The sequence below is a fragment of the Salvia miltiorrhiza genome, chromosome 1 (assembly GCF_028751815.1).
Source record: "Salvia miltiorrhiza cultivar Shanhuang (shh) chromosome 1, IMPLAD_Smil_shh, whole genome shotgun sequence".
Classification (NCBI taxonomy): domain Eukaryota; kingdom Viridiplantae; phylum Streptophyta; class Magnoliopsida; order Lamiales; family Lamiaceae; genus Salvia; species Salvia miltiorrhiza.
Window position 1 is genome coordinate 29,340,265 of NC_080387.1, and position 19,746 is coordinate 29,360,010.

Consider the following 19,746-nt stretch of genomic DNA (forward strand, 5'->3'; position numbering starts at 1 on the left):
GGGTTTAGGGTTTTAGGATTTAGGGTTAAGGGTTGAAGGTTGAGGGTTCGGGGTTGATGGTTCAAGGTTCAAGGTGGATCATCGCTGGATTATGGAGGGAGAGAAGCAGCTACATATGATAACAAATCACTAATGAGAGACAAACTTAAATAGTATGAAAAACCAAACCAAAGCATAAAAGCTAGAAAGCTTGTTGAAAGAGGATGGATTAATTCAATGCATTACACATCCAAATACCCAAAATGATAACTAAATCCATATTACTCCTCCATAAATAAATCACCAATTTCCAAAAATATAGATTATCTCTTGACAATAAAATCAAAAGCACTAACTCCATAATTTTCTACAAACTAAGCCAATTTACCAATATATTGCCTCTAATATCTCTTCAACTGTCACGAATCAGATTTGCAGGCTCACTCACAACATATTTGGGCAACTCATATTTGGCACCTGCAAATAACATCTTCCATTAAGGATGAAATATTGGATGGACATTGATTGCAGAGGATAATTTCACCAACCTTTTTCATCGTAGCAGATTGTCGAGTCAGGATTTTGAACAATAATGCCAGCACTATCCACAATAGCTTGGGCTACAGCACGAGAGCATCCCAGATCTCTGATGATTATCGATAAAAGGAAAAAGAAGTGAGAGAAAATGAAGGAGCAGCAAAGCACAAACCAAATGAAGCAGCAGCCGTAGGAAATTGGTTTTAAGTTGACCAGTATTTGACTAATTTTTTAGTATGAAAAATATTTAATTTAATAGAATTAAATGGCACATAATCGATCTACGTTTCGAGTAGATGATCGTAGTATATTTAATTACTCAAAACCGATTTCCGATGAGTGAGAAATAATTAATTAAAGTTTTGTACTTGAAATATGGAGTTGTAGGAAATTGATAAGCATTAAAGAGATATGAATGCTTATCCCACATTGATTTGTGGATAATAATCACTCCCTCCGTCCCATGAAGCATGACACACTTCTTTTCGATACGGGAATTAAGAAATTGATATTTTGTGTGTTAAGTGTGGTAGGTGGAAAAGTGAAAATGTGAATAAAGGGTAAATTTTTTACCATTTTTAGAAACGTGTCATGCTTCGTGGGACAGACTAAAAAAGAAACTGTGTCATGCTTCGTGGGACGGAGGGAGTATTACAGTATATAAGTTATTACATCACTACATGTAATAAAACTGTGTGCACAAGTGTTGGGTTGCAAAGCCCATACGCGCGCGTCGTCGCAGCTCGCCTGGCCCCGGCTCCCAACGTCCGACGTCTGATGCCCGATTTGGACGACCGATTTCTTGGCCCAAAGAACGAGGCCCAATCCGTTTGGGCCCACACGTGCACACGGGGATTACATGGCTGGATTCAAACAGCTTGCTGTTGCACCTGTAACTCCCTAGCAGTGGCGGAGCCACATTGGTGCAAATTTATTATATCTTTTTAATATATATATATATATAAAAGAACAAATATAATATATTCTATATTCATGTTAATTATTTAATATTTTATAGTGATTTGTTATATTAGTTTCTTAAATTTTTGTTATTTTTGACTCATTTTTATTTCTTAGTTAATTTTTAGTGTTGAATTTGAGTCAATGATCGAGTCAAAGTAAAATTATGAATTATTAATAATGAATTAGTTTATACTTTTAGAAGATGAAATAATTTTTCAAAAAAAAAATGCAGAAGTAGGTCTTTATATACTTTCAATGTTGAATAGAACTGCGAACAATTATTTATTATATTAAGTGGTTGATTCTAATTGTAATTTGTATGTTCAGTAAGATTATACATGAATATAAAAGAAAAATTGTACGGAATGTTTAAAAAAATTAGTTCGGGTGCTCCCGCCCTCGAACCCCATGCAAATATTTTCAGACATCATATACATTTAGTACCCCCAAATTACAAATCCTAGAACCGCCACTGCTCCCTAGCACCATTTGAATTCCCTTAATGGGAGTTAAGGCTGCAGGCTCCCCAATGGGTGGACTGTGCCTATAAATAGGACAGTCACTCTATGCATCCATCACACTTAGAATTTCTACATACAAGCTCACTCTGCACTCTCTGCATTCATATAGTCCAGAACTTTGTCTTCGCCTCGTTCCAGTTCGTTGGAGCTCGTTGGTCTGCGGCGTTGCTACCCACGAGACGAAGTCATTTCATCTTTGGAGACAACACGCCAAACCGTGAACACTACCGGGGCGTAGATCCTCCTCGACTCGGCCTTCTGTATTCTGGTTTCTTTCCGTGTAAGTTCAATATAGTTTATTTCCATGTAATTCTAATCTTCTACATTTCTATTTCATTGTAATCGCCCACAAGCTATATTTCCAACAACATCATATTTAGAAAATAACAATTTTGAAGGAGAAAAGATTAATGAACTAGTGTGGAAAATTAGAAGAATTCTAAATCTCTTAGAATTTAATCATAGCACCACGCAATAACTCGCATCATAAGATTTTGAAACTTAGATAAAGTAGTATTCCTAAAAAATTGGATCTAAATAGCATATTTTTGCGCTCTCTCTATCGCTTTCTCGACAAATAAAATCGTAATGCAACTAAAAACTCAGAAAATACCTACAAAATCAAGAGCACATCAAGCACTAGGCTTGTCGGAGGAGTAATGGAGGAGGGACAAATTCGTGTCGATGCATAAATGGCGGCACACCTTGTTCAACAACAATCCGATGAAGAAATTCCATCCACGTACCAAACGCAACATGACGTTGCCGATGCCATTGATTTGGAGGATGAGATGGACGAGTTTGGAGTTGGCCACCGGGCTAAACGATCAATGGCGGGGAAGAAGGAACGAGCTCCGCGTTCCAACATCTTTTTTTTCCAATTACAAGTTGTAAACTAAGTTGCCTTAATTTTATTCTAGAATCCAAAAGTTGTAATTTGTAAATTGTATTTATAAGAGTTGTAAGGTGTAACTTTGAATTATAAGTTCAATTTAAAAAATAAAGTAATTATGAAATTTATATTTTCTTGTGTCTTTTATTTTATTAAAGCAAATTTCATTAAATTTTACACAAAAATACATAAAACAATACAAATCACATAAAATAAAAAAAATAAAAAAAATCGGACGGTTCTAACGGTTCGAGAAGTAGGATCCTCACTTCCAACGTAGGTTGATTCATCGGGATCATCTCAAATAACAACACCACAGAGACGACAAGGGCCTCGTAATATATTTACAATGGTAGCGTCGTAGTCAATAAGATTTTTGCCCTTACCACTACGACCACCGGAATCGGAAGAAGCCATTTATAGTGAGGATGAAAAATAGGAGATGATATTAGAAGAAGAAGAAGAAGAAGAAGAAGAAGAAGAAGAAGAAGAAGAAGAATAGTAGAGAGAGCTTTATTGATGTGAGAAAGAGTGTAGAAAGAGCTTTAGTATTATAGAGAGAGCTTTAATATAGAGAGTAATAGAGAGAGAGCTTTAGCATAGAAAAATGCAAAAAAAGAGTAGAGAGATAATAGTTGTTGGTGTGAGAAAATGATGGGGATTGGGGGGTATTTTTAGGTCGAATTTGAGTGAATTTGGGAGGAGTGTTGAAATTCAAATTCAAATTCATTGCAGAGATTGCAATTGAAAGCTCTTATACAGGCATGTGAACTTCTGCAAAAATTTGCACAAAAGTGAAGCATGCATGCCACTCAATCAATTCTTGCAGACATGCCACTCAATGCGGTTCCATGGTTCCCGGTTCTAACCATGGAACCATCGGTTCACGGTTCCAAGGCAGTTTTGGTACGGTTCCAGCCTGGTTTTTGATTCCACGATTTGGTCTCAGTTTCAAACCGGGAACTGGCGGTTTGAGGAAATGGAAATCGTAATCGAACCGGCCGAGCACGATTTTGGTTTCGGTTCCAGAACTGTCCCGAACGGTTCGGTTCGGCAGTTCGGTTCCCGGTTCCAATTTTTTTGGGCAAGTCTACGCATAAACCCGAATCCGGTCCATCCTAATTAAGGGCTAAACAATCCTAAAACGTAAAAAAATTGCCAGATTTTGTGTTTCTCAAATCAATGGCCAAAATTTATGTTTCCTTCTTTAAAATGGTCACGCGGATATATTGCTTTCTAAATAATACTCCCTTCGTCCACGAAATGAGTACTCATATTCCTTTTTAGTCCGTCCACCAAATGAGTACCGATTTCCTTTTTTGATAAGTGTCCCCACACAATCCACGCACAATAAAAAGTGAGCCCCTTATTCCACTCACACACACTTAATCAATTTCTTAAAATCTGTGCCACCTTTAAATAGATACTCATTTCGTGGACGGAGAGAATAATAATAATAGTAATAATTTGTATTTTATAAAATAATACAAATAATATTAAACATATATAAGTAAGAATCCTGAGAATGAGGAAAAAGAATACCTATGAAAAGCCAGGAAATAAGAATCATGGAAAGTTGCACTATTTTCCTTATATTCAAAATTCTTATTACTTTCCCTATCTATTAAAAATTTAATCAATCACAGGAATTTAATATTTTGGAATTAGATTACTTTTCTTGGACATAATCTGTGTCAAACAAACAGGCCCTTAGGGTTTTTTGCACTTCCGTTGTATCCTCCGCTCCGCCACCGCTCATCGATATCTTTTTTTTTTTTGATGAAATTATATTATAAATAATACAAACCACACACACACCACCTAGTAGTTATTGTGGCCGAGAGTACTCGAACCTGTGACCTCTTGGACAACAGGCAACCACCCCAACCACTAGGCCATCCCAATGGGACTCTCATCGATATCTTTGATATGATTATTGCGGCCAACCGGCCTACCTAATTATTGATTACTGGTTTTACTACTCTGCTGTAAATAACACTAACTCAATTTAATTTTATTTCTACTAAACTTTTGATCATTATTTTTGGAAAGAGAACAAAAAAAAGAAAAACCTTTGAAGCTCAAAATGAATTTTAATTTTGAAATGTTAAATAATTAGGGTTTTCTAATATAACTAGCGCAATTTACTAATCGATATTTCTAAATTTTCTATAGATTCATACTATGAGGGTCTTGTTAGATTCATAGCTAATATGTGGAGTTATTTACAAGCAGGGGTGGCGTTCCAATTTTTGACATAATTATAATTTAGTTGAATTTTGACAAAATCAAATTGAATTTATTACAAATCCCCTCTGGAAAAAGAAGTGAACACCACTATTTGTTTTATGAATTGAGCATTACAAAGTCAATAAAACTTAGATTTGAATATGCATGCATACATAAATAAGTTAAAGTTATGACTCTAAACATTCATCATGAAACAAATGACTAAAATGAGAATTCTCAATAAAAAAAGAGAAAGGCAGTTGGGTAATTCAACATAAATGAGGCTCCTTTGAGAAAGCAAATGTTCAGGCTTTTGTGTTGAAGTAGGTAGGTAATGAAGAATCACATCATGAAATGGATGCTCTAAGTTGGGATTTCTTATCTTCTAAGAGCTTCAACTCGCTGCGCCAACCTTCTAACTTTGATAACTTCTCCAGCTGTTCCTGTTTCATGTATGCCTCCTGAGTTTTTTGCTGCTGAGCTTCAGTCAGACGAATCTAAGAACACAGTAAGTAGACAAGCATCACCACTCATTTCAATGTGTTAGAATAGCAGCATACACCTACTTGATTATAAAAAAAAAATTACCTTCTTTTTTAGTGCTCGAATCTTCTTATCAATATCTTGAACTTGATCTTCTGAATTTGAGTCTGTAGGTGGTGCAACCGCCAAGGCACTTTCGGAAACAGAGAGAGAGCTCATCTTTGATGAAGTCGACTCCACATTTTCTGGCAAATCGTTGGAATTAGCAGACAGATCATCATCTTGGTCTGAATCCTTATCCTTGTTAAGAGCAGCCTGTTACCACAAGTAAGAGATATTTATAAGTTCAAGTAGCATTCTCACCAAATCAACATACACTTTTCCACATAGAAGTGCATAAACTGAATAGCTTTAATGCTCATTTTATCAGGTCAATCGATCAAGCCTTATATGAGGTATCCAAGTCCAAAAAATAACAACACGTGATGAAGAAATATCTTGAACAAACTCTTCATAACTTTGGCCCAACATCAAAGAGCATAAAACGTATATCACTGTCACACAAATAAGCAAGAGCTGTCAGCTTAGGAATTAGCTGTAAGAATGACTGACATCCACCCTTGATAACTATCACTCCAAGTAAACACCGACAGTTTAAACAAGCACACTGATACATTTTGGTTTGGTAGAACAATACGTTGAAGAACTGATACCAATGTTCCATGAGACTTTAAGAAAACAAAACTCCACATGTCTTCTTAAATACACCTTTACCCAAATTGATCTATGGTAATGGAGAATGAGCATTCTTTTTAAAGGATGAGGGCATAGGGATATTTTGTTGAGAAATTAGTCCCAAAATGAAACATCAATGAGTCCCACATTACTATCTGCAGTGCATCTTCATATTCAGCAACTTGACTGCAAAGAGTCATCGGATTCAAGCTATGGTTTGGGTAATTCCGATCATAGCAGCTTGCATGCTCCTCATGAGCTTGACAACTAGTAGCACTATCTTTTTTCTCTAAATTAGCAGCTGACAGCATTATGTGATAATTCGAGATTTGGTGAAGTCAAATGCATATTGAAGTTTACATAATTGGTTGGTCATGACATAAATAACTTCAGATTATTAATTTGGTCAAGCAAGTAAAATGTGTTCTTGAATATTGCAAGTGCCATAATCAGAAAATTGCAATAAAAAAGTTCTGGAGGTTGGATGGAATTCAAATGATCTCTCCATAGACTTATTTATTGCCTAACTCTATGTCGTAAGGACTTGAAGTTCAACTGCAGGACAGACTTAAAAAAAACAACTCTCAACTAACAATTAGTTTTAGTTTTATCATTACGAGTTCATAAGGGAAACGTCAAGAAAATAACTCATATGATAGGTGCCTATCTAAATATATCTGACTCATTCATTTACTGAAGACTCCCCAAAATAATTTAGATACCTAGTAATAAGATCAATAAGAAATGCTCAGAACATCTTATTCCTTCCCAGTACGATTCATTGTTTTTTGCAACAAACTTGTTTGCAACTGTTGATTAAAAACAAAAGCATTCAGTCCAAGGAGAAATGGAATGATCTACGACAGATCTCATCCCCGCAATAGCATCAAACAAAAACTTTATTCTGAAATTGGCCGCCCAAAATGCAGACAATTATTGCGTATATTTTTCAGATCCTGATTGATTCGTCGCAAACCACCAGCTCCCCAGATATGAAATCAACAGCAATATGAGGCAAATCATGATGCTGTGATGAATTTCCAAAGGAGTAATATCTAAATACAACAATCATAATTGGCAGCAGAAAAGGGGAAAAGGGATAAATGTCTAACCATTCAAGAACCACCAGAACCAGTGAAAAACCATATATCATTGCCCAGATCACCAGAGAAGCCTAGAATACACTTTACTATAAACTTCGAGTACTTCCAAGTTAACCTCTTTTTAAATAAATCACCAACCTCGTTAACTAACCTACAGTCTTTTTCAACTGATCCCTAAAATTGGCTGAAAACTATTAACTATCAATCAATCCCACATTCAGTCGCCAAACTGTATAACAATTAGTCAATTCATGGAAGACGGGGGCATCTTACTACTTGAAAATCAAACCCTAAAAAAACAAAAAAACAAAAAAAAACATCTTTGTTCGCTTATTTACCTGCTGACGCTTTTCTTTCTTCCTCTCATTCCTCTTAGCTGATTTCGACTTGGGTTTCGGTTCCGCCACCGGATCATATCCCGGCGGCACCTCTTGCATCGTCGACATCTCCTTCTTCCACTGCCACAGCCGCCACCGTGACAGTCCATTTCAACATTCCTTAATATTAACGAAGAAAAAGGGGAAAAAAACACGCACAAACACAGTTCCAAATCCCTAGTGGCGAGCACTTACCATTGAACCTTTGGATTGATATTTAGGAACTTCATCCGGGGGCGTATAACCCGGGCGTATGCGAATAGGCTTGCGTAGGGTTCCGTCGGGGCGGCGCGTGGGCCCCAGAATCCTCTCCCCTTCTTTTAGGGTTTGGTGGTGCAACTCCGCCGCATCCTCAGCTCCTCCACCGTTCATCTCTATCTCAGATGGAAAACGAAAATGGCTTCGCAGTGGCGGCAGTCTCTGCAATTACATTTAACTCGTTTATGAATTTATTTTTTAGAGGGAAAACTTGATTATCATGTTTTTTGTTAACATTTTTTTAAGTATACGTTGTATACATAATTAATGTTATTTTATTTGATAATCCATTAATTTAGAAAGTTTATTAATTCAAAGTAATTAGATAATTTATTGAATATATATATTTATCTATAAGCCTTATCAATAGCTATAAATATATATCACATAGTAATATCTAATGAATTAATATATTTTTATAAATTTATAATATGTAAAATAACCTTAAAATAAAATATGTAATAGGAGTAAAATAAGCAATTCATAAGTTGTGTCTTAGATGTCTTAGGCTCTTTTTTTATTAGTATAGAATAGATTGCTATTTAGGACGTGTTTGATAGGTGTTATTAGGTGAGATAAATTATTTTCCTCCCCATTTCTGCCTGTTTGATAGGCTTCACCAATATTCTTCCAAGCCCGCATTAAATCATAAGCCCGCTCCAAAGTTACTTTTCCAGCTAGAAAACTCATCCACTGCTGACCCCAAGATCAATTATGCCTCCTTCAACAGTGACTTAGATTAATTTTTCCGTTTACGATTTTATCCCTCATTCTACTTCAAAATCGATAGCTTCGTCAATTCCCGCTCGCCATTTCTTTGACACAACGACCATGAGTTCTTCAAATGGCTCGTCGGCAGACACGCATTGAATTCATCGAAAGTGATATTTTGAAGCAGTAGAAGGTGAGATTTCTGGTGGTAGGTGCGATTAGGGTCTGCAAATTTGATTTTTTTTTCTTTGAAATCAGATTTGTGAAATTTCGAAATCCATTTGCGTATTTTTTGATTGATTCATCTGCGAAATCCCTCTAAGGTGCTGCGTGGTGAAATCAAATTCGAAGAGTTTGATTTTAGGGTTTTTTGTTTTCAAGCCCCCTTTTTTTTATCGACATGTTAATTGGATCCACAAATTTGCTTTTGGGGTTGAAAAAAATTGGTCTGGAAGCTTTCTTTTTCGCCTAGATTATTGCTTGCGATAGGAAGTCCAAAATGAGCTGCGTAAATATTGTCAATTATCATGAAATTGTGGTGTAGCTTATCATTTGGTCTAGCGTTTAGATTGAAATGACTTCTCTCTTGTAGTTTTTCTTAATTTTTTTTAAATTTTGACATCGAGAACAAACTGAATTGCCCTGCCTATTTTTACTTCATGGATTTTTAATCACTTCGATATTTTTTGATTACTTGCAGATCTAGTGTAGTGTTGTTCATCTGGTGCAGGCAGCTTTTCGTTGAGGGAGAGTTTCATCTTTATCGAAATCAAAAAAGGTATTTGCTCTAGATTTATATACAACGTTAGGGTAGGCTGCCTTAGTCTTGAAAAATAGCTCATACTATGAGATTAGTTGTGAATTATAATGGAAGATGGGCTTTGAAATATGATTTTGCTTTGGTTAATATCTGGAATGTTAGCTTTGAATGTTTGGCTATGGAATTGGTATTCCATTGTGATTTGCAGAATATCGTTACCAATTACTTGCTGTCACTTCTGTTTGTGTCCTTGTGAATTAACAAATATCATTTCATTTTTTTTGTTGGTTGATAAGCTATGAGTAATTTGAATCCGATATGGAATTTGTCTGCTCTTTTGAGATTTGGGAAATTACCCAATTTGTGAAATTTGATGGTTGTTTTCTGATTTTGGGTGTTCGAGAAGTGCTAAATATCTGAAATGTCTTCTGCCACTTTAATTATGTGTTATTCGTCTGAAGATTCACATATTGCTTTGGGATAATATTTTTAGTCGCTTGCAGACACGTATTTTGCATTTGTTGGTTGAGAATCAAAATGCCAACAGATGACGTTAATGCACTGTGCATATACTTGTTGATGGAAGAACAACTTTTCCATCAACGTTTGATTTTATTACTGGTAGCTTACCATATTATGGTTAGGATGGCATCACGTAAACGAAAAAGGGGTTCCAATAGGGCAGCTTTTGGTATGATTAAACGCATTCCTGATCAAGTTATGCATATGAATAGGCTTGTGGGTGTTAGTGATGTCGCTTGTCTAGCGAACTTACGCATGGACCGCAACACATTCGGTCGACTTTGCATTTTATTACGTGATTTAGGGGGGTTATCAGATGGGAGGTTCATTAAGGTGGAAGAACAAGTGGCAATGTTTTTGTCCATTTTAGCACACCACAAAAAAATAGGGTTGTGAGGTTCGATTTTTGGCGGCCCGGTCAAACTGTGTCAAAATTCGTGCACCTCGTCCTAAAGGCAATTCTAAAATTGCACATTGTTTTACTTGTCAAACCTGTCCCCGTTCCAGATGATTGTACGGACAACAGATGGCGATGGTTCAAGGTAACTCATTATTCATTTTTTGGTGTTTAGGCTGTGAATATTCTGAAAAAGTACTTATATTACATATTCAACTAATTTATTCTGTCCATCTTCATCTAAATTGCTGAAAATTCTGAAATTTCACTATGTAGGGTTGTTTGGGTGCTCTTGATGGCACATATATAAACGTACTGGTGAGCAATGCTGACAAGCCTAGGTACCGAACACGGAAAGGGCAGATATCTACTAACACACTCGCTGTTTGTGATTAAAATATGAAGTTCATCACGCGTTGCCTGGTTGGGAGGGTTCGGCGGCGGATTCAAGAATATTACGTGATGCCCTCATACGGGTGAATGGGTTAAGGGTGCCTAAAGGTACTTCTCTTGATTATCAAATGAAATTTCTGTACTTTAGTAATGAATTTTACTTGAAGCCTGACGGTGTAGAGTTTAATGAAACATGAAACTATTATCTATGCGACAACGGGTATGCCAATAGCGAGGGATTTCTTACTCCGTACAAGGGCATACGCTACCATCTAAAGGAATGGGGAGCGAACACAGCCCGACCGCAAAATGCAATGGAATTATTCAACCTACGCCATTCGAAGGCACGAAACGTTATTGAACGTGTTTTCGGAATTATGAAAATGCGTTGGGGTATCTTGAGAAGCACAACCTTTTATCCCGTGAAGACCCAAAACCGACTAATCATGTCGTGCTTCATTTTGAATAATTTCATTTGAGCGGAAATGGCCGACGATCCTATCGAGCAAGAATTTGATAATGCAACTACGAACGAGCAGGAGGATGCTGAGATTGAGGGTGAATTCATCGATGGAATAGAGTCACCCGTATGGAATGCGGAGCGAGATGCAATTGCCCAAGCCATGTGGCTCAATTATTTAAACAACATTTGAATTGCTTCACATTTGTAGATTTTCTAGTGAAACTTGGCTCGTTTTGTCTGCACACATTTGCTAGGGACTAAAGATTGCCTAACTGACCTTACTTTTAGTTGCAATTTCTTGCTTGGATTATGGTGGTGAATGTTTATAAAGCTTGTTTTATTGCGAGCATGTGGTTAACTTGCTGTTTTATTTTTTATTATGGTATGTCTATGTCGACTGTCTTGGATTAAGGATTTGTCTAGGATGGTGATTGTTCAAATGCTGATATGCTTGGGATATGTTATGTTTGGTTTTTATTATTTATGCTTATTTGTTTGATTTGGTTGCTGATTATGGATTTCTTACTTGTAGAGGGGTATCTAATATGTTGTCTATACTTGATGATAGATTTTACTTGATGATTGGTTTCATCAAGTAAAATCTATTGAAATTTCACGGTAAAATCTGTTGAAATTTTACTTGATGATTGGTTTCATCAAGTAAAATCTGTTGTCTTCCAGAGGGGTATCTAATATGTTGTCTATACTTGATGCTTATTTGTCTAGGATTGGTTTCTTACTTGATGTGGGATTATGCTTTCATTTTGTAATGGTTTAAAATCTGTTGAAATTTCAGATTCATGGAAGGGCAAATAGCACCTTCTTGCAGTTGCCGACGTGGAATGTTGCTAATGTGTGCCGGCCCGAAGGCTCAACACCCGGGGAGATGGTATTATACATGTCCTACAAGGAGAGGTCACGTAGGAGGCTTCATTTGGTACGACGAGTACCATCATTCGTGGCCAGAAATAGCACCCAATATGTGACGCCCGGGGACGAAGTGCAGAGTGATCGCCGGTGCAAAAGAGGCACGGACAAGGAGCGGCTCCGGTTAAGACTTCCAAGCGGAGGGGCACAGGGATGAACCGAAACACACCCGAACGAGAGGGATTCCAAGAATATGCAGGTATGGGACTGCATATTCGAGGAGAGCTTAAGTGATTTGATAGGTGCTACTCATATCAACAAGATGCATCTTCTTTTCTGGTGCCTATGCGAAAGAAACTCCAAGGTTAAGCGTGCTTGGCTTGGAGCAATTTCGGGATGGGTGACCCCCTAGGAAGTTTCTCAGGGAGCGTGCGAGTGAGAACAAAACACGCTAGAAAAGACTCGTGTTGGTCTGTGGGGACAACCGTCAATTCTGGAGCCGGGCTGTTAAAAGTGGTATCAGAGCAGGCCCTTTGCTCTGAGCCTAAATTATTTTGAGTTTAGTCTAGATTGTATCTCTAGACTACTAGAATATTAATGATGAATGCTCAGCACACCATCTCATCCAGCTTAATCAGGTATGAGTTTAAATTATTTCCATTCAAAAAAAAATTATTTTGATGTGATTTAAAGAGTTTGAGATTCTGATGAATGAAGTGATGGATATATTTATGAGATTAATTTTGGATTATTGTTTATTTTTAAACTTTTTATGATTTTGTAAGTGATTTAGATGAGTATTTAATTATTTAAGTATGTGTTATTTGAGTGAACTATTTCATTATTTGGGAGATTTATTAGGAGTTAGTTTTTATGAGTATTATGTTAAGCTAAGTTGTAAAGGTTATATTGGGCAGGATGGCTCGTACCCTACGTACCGCGAGGAAGAGAGTTAGTGCTAGAGCGACACAGGATGAGATCCGCTGGGAGTACCTCCACTATGGCATGTGCTGGAGAGACACATTGGGGGAATTTCTTGCCCACTTCCACGAGCACTGGTTGGCAGCTAGCATGTATGGGATCTCCTCGTATGATGGCATTATTCGACTGTTGACTCTACTTCCATCCGACTGGAAGGGTTGGGCGACCTCCATTGCCTCAGACTACTTATACCATTATGGTGAAGAGTACGACCTGTATGTAGATTTTCCAGGTTTCATGGCAGCGGTTAGTCATCAGTATTACCGTTATGGGGCAGCTCCTTATGGACCATACACGCTACCAGGAGATTACATCCAAGCTGGAGGAGGCATTGCTGATTTCCTACCACGAGATGACCCTGCCCCGTATGTGCCGCCCGAGCCAGTTCAGGTGGCCCCACTCCTTGAGTCTGATACTGATGACGAGATAGCTGCTCTACTTCGTTCTCCTACACCGATTTACATAGTGGTTTCCTCTGGTAGTGAGACAACTTCTCAACAAACACTCACGTCCGACTGTACCATCCTTGGAACCCGCACCCGCGACGAGTTTGAAGCTGGACCTTCCAGACCTCCTGGTGTACCTCGAGATCATGTGGATTCTCCTGGAATGCAGCCAACTGTTGGAACCATACGCCGAGAACCGATAGATCTAAATCAAGCGGATGTGGTAGTCGACTCGGATGATACACACGAGGCAGAGACACACAGTCAGACGATACGTGTGTTCTTGAGGAAGGATTCTGCAGGTAAGGGTGTGAGAGTTCACGAGGTTCCACAACATGAGGGCGAGACAGAGACGGAGCCTAGCGAGTCCAGTGCAGCATGAGCAGATGTTAGCTACTCTTTGATGATGGTTAGATAGGAGGTGTAGTAACTTTATGTATGTACATAGATGTATATAGCTATGTGTGGTGTGTAGATGTATATATATGTTTTGGTGATACGGATGCGGAGTCTAGTAGACCGCACCGTGGTATAGTACTAGTTGTGATATTTATATAGTAGAATATCAGGATTAGTACTAGGGATTTTTGTTGTACATATCCCTGCTATTTTGTAAAAGTCCTCCGAGGAGGCAGCTTTTACCTGATGATATATGATGATGACCTACGCGGTCGTTTAGCAAATTTCATGAGTTACTATTTGTTGAGTTAAATGTGAATTGCTTAAGTATGAGTTATTTTGCAATGATGATGTACTTAATATAGACTTTGTGCATTGAAAATAGAATGCCGCCTAAAAGAAGAAATCGAGAACTAGCAGGTGTATATGATCAGGAACCTACACCACCTCCATCTCCACCACCTGAAAGGAGAATAGAAGAACTTTTTCTTCGTCAGAACCCACTTACTTTTAGTGGGACAGGAAATCCGGTAGAAGCGGAAGAATGGATCCGATCTATGGAGCGAATCTTTCGTTTCCTAAGGTGTAATGATCAAGAACGTCTTTTATGCACATCGTTTCAACTAAAAGGCTCAGCTGACTACTGGTGGGAGGCTAGGCAAAAGACTTATACTCCGGAACAAATGGAGAATTTAACTTGGGAGCAATTCAAAACTGCTCTTGTTGACAAATATGTTCCCCGGAGTTATCGTAAGCAAAAGGAAATGGAATTTACTAATTTGAAGCAAGGAAAGAAGACTGTTGCAGAGTATGACCGTGAATTCTGCGACTTAGCTCGTTATGCTCCATATAAAGTAGACACAGATGAAAAGATGTCTGAACTTTTCTGTGCTGGACTGAGATAAGATATTCGAGTAATATTGGCAAGTCAAGATACTTTAACTTATGCCGAAGCTTTGAATAGGGCACTTGACATGGAATTAGCTATGCAGCCCGAGAAAGCATCTCAAGCACCAGAACCACCTCAGTACCAGGCGAAGCCACGAGCGCCTATGAATCCACCTTTTGCTAATCAAAATTCAACTCATAAAGGAAAAAGAAAGTGGGAATATCAAAATCAGCCCAACAAGAGGATATGGCAAGGACTAGGTCAGCAACAATTCTCTGGAAATGTCAAACCACCTCTGGGACAACAGGGAATTCCACCGTGTTTCAAATGCAATAAAATGCATACTGGAATTTGTAAGGCTGGTAGTAACAGCTGCTATACATGTGGACAAGCGGGGCATTTCTCGAACCAATGCCCAAATAAGCAACGAGGTAATAGAGGGGGAAGACCGTACCCCAACCCAACTCCAAATCTAAAGGCTATGGAGGGAAACTTTCCACCGCCACAACAACAACATCAACCACAACAACAGCAGCGACAACAACAGCAGCAGCAACAGCAGCAACAACAACCACCACAGAAGCAACCGTTGAATCAACAACAACACCAACGGATTTTTGCCCTAGAGCAGAAACCTTTTGAGAAGAACCAAGGTAATTTGGCAGGTATGGGTCAATTAAAGGGTGTGCCTATCATCGTGTTATTTGATACTGGTGCCTCGCATTCATTCATATCATATGCCTGCGTAGATACCTTTGAGCTTAATGTAGAACAAGATAAAAATAAAATGGGGGTAATGACTCCTCTAGGCAAGGGTATCACAACTAAGCACACCTGTCCTAACTTGGACTTTGAGTTAGGTCCCCTTAAGATGACAGCTAAATGTTTGCATTTAATGCCGATGTGGGACGTGGACATTATTCTTGGAATGAATTGGTTGACGGAAAATTATGCGACGATTCGATGCGAAATGAGGGAAATCTGTTTTCAACCACCAGGAAAAGAACCCACTTGCTTCTACGGCATGGAAAGGCAAAAGAGGAAAACACCTGTTGTATTATCAGCAATGCAAACCGTGAAGTTGTTACGGGATAGGAAGAATGTAGCATACTTGGTCTATTTGAATAAAGAAGTAAAATCAGAAATAAGCGTTGGTGATGTACCAGTAGTGCGGGAGTATAACGACGTTTTTCCAGAAGCTTTGCCGGGTTTGCCACCGGATAGACAAGTGGAATTTACTATTGATCTCGAACCTGGCGCTGCTCCAATATCCAAAGCACCGTACAGAATGGCTCCGAAAGAATTGCAAGAATTAAAAATTCAACTGCAAGAACTTCTTGATCTAGGATTCATTCGACCAAGCGTGTCTCCGTGGGGAGCACCAGTCCTGTTTGTCAAGAAAAAGGACGGTACATTGAGGATGTGTATCGATTACCGTGAGTTAAATAAACTCACGTTAAAGAACAAATACCCTCTGCCAAGAATAGACGACTTGTTTGATCAGCTTAGAGGAGCAAGTGTCTTTTCAAAAATGGATTTAAGATCTGGATATCACCAATTGAAGATACGACGAGACGATGTCCCTAAAACTGCTTTTCGAACAAGGTATGGGCACTATGAATTCGTAGTAATGCCTTTTGGGTTAACCAATGCCCCAGCAGTGTTCATGGACCTTATGAACCGTGTGTTTCACACATATTTGGATAAGTTTGTATTGGTCTTCATAGACGATATTCTTATCTACTCAAAGAGTGAAGAAGAACATGAAGAACATCTCAAGACTGTATTGGAGAAATTAAGAGCTGAAAAACTTTATGCCAAGTTCAGCAAATGCGAATTTTGGTTGAGAGAAGTAAATTTCTTGGGGCATATTGTCTCATCGGAAGGAATTAAGGTTGACCCTGCAAAAGTACAAGTTGTGCAAGAGTGGAAATCACCCACTACAGCTAACGAAATTCACAGTTTCTTAGGTCTCGCTGGGTACTATCGAAGGTTTATTGAAGGATTCTCTAAGATAACACGGCCGATGACCCAATTACTCAAGAAGAATACCAAATTTATATGGACGGAGGAATGTGAAAAGAGCTTCCAAGAACTCAAGAATAAGTTAACTACAGCCCCAGTATTGGCAGTGCCAGAAGCTGATAAAGAGTATGCAATTTACACTGATGCTTCAAAGATTGGACTAGGTTGTGTGTTGATGCAGAACGGCAAAGTCATTGCCTATGCATCACGACAACTACGACCACATGAATTTAATTATCCAACACACGACCTAGAACTAGCAGCTGTAGTCCATGCACTTAAAATTTGGAGACACCATCTCTATGGGGCTAGGTGCGAAATCTATACAGATCACAAAAGTCTCAAATATTTCTTTGAGCAGAAGGATCTGAATATGAGACAAAGACGATGGCTTGAATTAGTCAAAGACTACGACTGTGGAATCAATTATCATCCAGGAAAAGCTAATGTAGTAGCTGATGCTTTAAGTAGAAAGAGCCAATCCAAGCTAGGATTTCTCCTCACACAAAGAGAAGAACTCATCAAGGATTTTGAAAAATTGAAGCTAGAAGTGATTTTGCCACCGCAAACTATGGAGGGTATGATGGCAACCTTGACAATAACTCCTGATCTAAGAGCCAGGGTGGCCAATGCGCAGAGAAATAATGAGAAGTTAGAAGGGTTACGACTCAAAATCGGACAGAACAAGTTAGTGGATATAAAGAAGCAGCAAACAATGCAATTTTGTTCGAGGGAAGACTTGTTGTTCCGAATGATAAAAGCTTAAAGGACGAAATCATGAGTGAAGCTCATAAAACGCCATATACTGCTCACCTAGGAAGCACCAAAATGTATCAAGATCTTAAACAGAAATTCTGGTGGGAAGGAATGAAACGAGACATAGCTTCTTTTGTTGAACGATGCTTGGCTTGTCAACAGGTAAAGGCGTTACACCAACGACCTTATGGGAAGTTACAACCGTTGGAAGTTCCGGAATGGAAATGGGAGCATATAACAATGGATTTTGTAACCGGTCTGCCAAAGTCCAAAAGAGGAAATACGGCAATTTGGGTAATCGTAGACCGACTTACGAAGAGTGCTCATTTTATTCCAATCCCCATTACTTATGGCTCTGACAAATTGGCCCAATTGTATGTCCGAGAAATAGTACGATTACATGGAATACCAATAACTATTACGTCGGACCGAGATTCTAAGTTTACCTCACGATTTTGGATGAGCCTACAGAAAGAATTGGGCACCAAGCTGAATTTCAGTACAGCTTTTCATCCCCAAACTGATGGGCAATCTGAAAGGACCATTCAAACTTTAGAAGATATGGTCAGAACCATTGTATTGGATCAAAGCACGCAATGGGAACAAGCTCTACCCCTTATTGAGTTTGCTTATAATAATAGTTTTCAAGCAATGATCAACATGGCACCATACGAAGCTCTGTATGGGAGGAAGTGTCGATCTCCTCTTTATTGGGATGAAGTGGGTGAAAGAAGAGTCTTAGGACCCGATGTTGTGGAAGAAATGATTACAATTGTCCGACAGATCAAACAACGAATGAAAGAGTCACAGGATAGACAAAAATCTTATGCCGATAATCGACGAACCGGGCTGCGACAAAGTGGTATCAGAGCCGAACCTCTCCCAGTACGGTGTGGTTCGAGGACGAACCAAGCGGAAGCTGGTGGGCCTGTGACGCCCGGGGACGAAGTGCGGAGTGATCGCCGGTGCAAAAGAGGCACGGACAAGGAGCGGCTCCGGTTAAGACTTCCAAGCGGAGGGGCACAGGGATGAACCGAAACACACCCGAACGAGATGGATTCCAAGAATATGCAGGTATGGGACTGCATATTCGAGGAGAGCTTAAGTGATTTGATATGTGCTACTCATATCAACAAGATGCATCTTCTTTTCTGATGACTATGCGAAAGAAACTCCAAGGTTAAGCGTGCTTGGCTTGGAGCAATTTCGGGATGGGTGACCCCCTGGGAAGTTTCTCAGGGAGCGTGCGAGTGAGGACAAAACACGCTAGAAAAGACTCGTGTTGGTCTGTGGGGACAGCCGTCAACTCTGGAGCCGGGCTGTTACACAATACCAGCTTATATTCAGCGCCTAATTACCAGCCACTACACTCGGAGCACGCATCAACATCCGAAGTTGTAGATTCCCCACAGCCGAGCTCTAACACGCACGCTCGATTTACCCCCAGAGATGAAGTCCAAATCCCTCTCTTTTTTTGTTGGTTATCACGGTAGTGTGTGGGATTGTAATTGGGAAGTTGCTCTAGGCCTATCTTTGAACTTAGCTTGAAGTCAACTACTGAAATTTATATGTTTTTACTACTTCATTCCATTTTCCATAGCCCTTTTTGTTAAGATGTTGGTGATGTTTAGGGATTATTATATATGTTATGTGGGCGTGGAATGATCTAGGTTCTATGTTCTATGAAAACTCTGTTATGTTGGTGATTATAATATATGTTCTAACTTATGTTTTCATCGGAAATTGCCCATTTTTATTGAGTTATATTTCTCAGCTGAATCATTTCAGCAATGAGTGGCGCCTCCCGTCTGTATTTCAATGACTAGAGCATGCCTTCATAATAGCATTTTAAGATAATGCATTACTAGATTTATAATAGTCAAAAGATGATTTACAATATTCCCCCCATAGATTTAAATAGCCTTACAAGGGCAGGGGGAATGACAAAATAAAATGCCTTCATAATAGCCTTACATAGACTTCGAAACACCAAAGTTAACATAACTATAAACACCAACAAGCAAGCACTTAGGAAATGTTAAATAAGGCTTCAACTGCCT

The 19,746-nt window shown here is 38.8% G+C and overlaps 1 protein-coding gene and 1 long non-coding RNA gene across 2 annotated transcripts; both read right to left on the reverse strand.

Moving 5' to 3' along the window:
- Window positions 1-263: 263 nt before the first annotated feature.
- On the reverse strand, window positions 264-688 carry LOC131018714 (uncharacterized). Its single transcript, XR_009100090.1, has 2 exons — window positions 528-688; window positions 264-456 (listed from the first exon to the last, which is right to left on the reverse strand). It is a non-coding gene; the product is annotated as an uncharacterized LOC131018714 (long non-coding RNA).
- Window positions 689-5,208: 4,520 nt separating this feature from the next.
- On the reverse strand, window positions 5,209-8,318 carry LOC131018719 (partner of Y14 and mago-like). Its single transcript, XM_057947428.1, has 4 exons — window positions 8,015-8,318; window positions 7,781-7,900; window positions 5,710-5,919; window positions 5,209-5,618 (listed from the first exon to the last, which is right to left on the reverse strand). Exons 1-4 carry the CDS (start codon window positions 8,189-8,191, stop codon window positions 5,469-5,471), a joined length of 657 nt encoding a protein of 218 aa, XP_057803411.1. The 5' UTR covers window positions 8,192-8,318; the 3' UTR covers window positions 5,209-5,468.
- Between the last annotated feature and the right edge of the window lie 11,428 nt (window positions 8,319-19,746).

Coding starts and splice junctions, on each gene's coding strand:
- LOC131018719 (XM_057947428.1), bottom strand. CDS start 8,191: ATGAACGGTGGAGGAGCTGAGGATGCGGCGGAGTTGCACCACCAAACC. Junction 7,901..8,014: donor ATCAATCCAAAGGTTCAATG/GTAAGTGCTCGC, acceptor CGGCTGTGGCAG/TGGAAGAAGGAGATGTCGAC. Junction 5,920..7,780: donor AGAAAGAAAAGCGTCAGCAG/GTAAATAAGCGA, acceptor TTGTGGTAACAG/GCTGCTCTTAACAAGGATAA.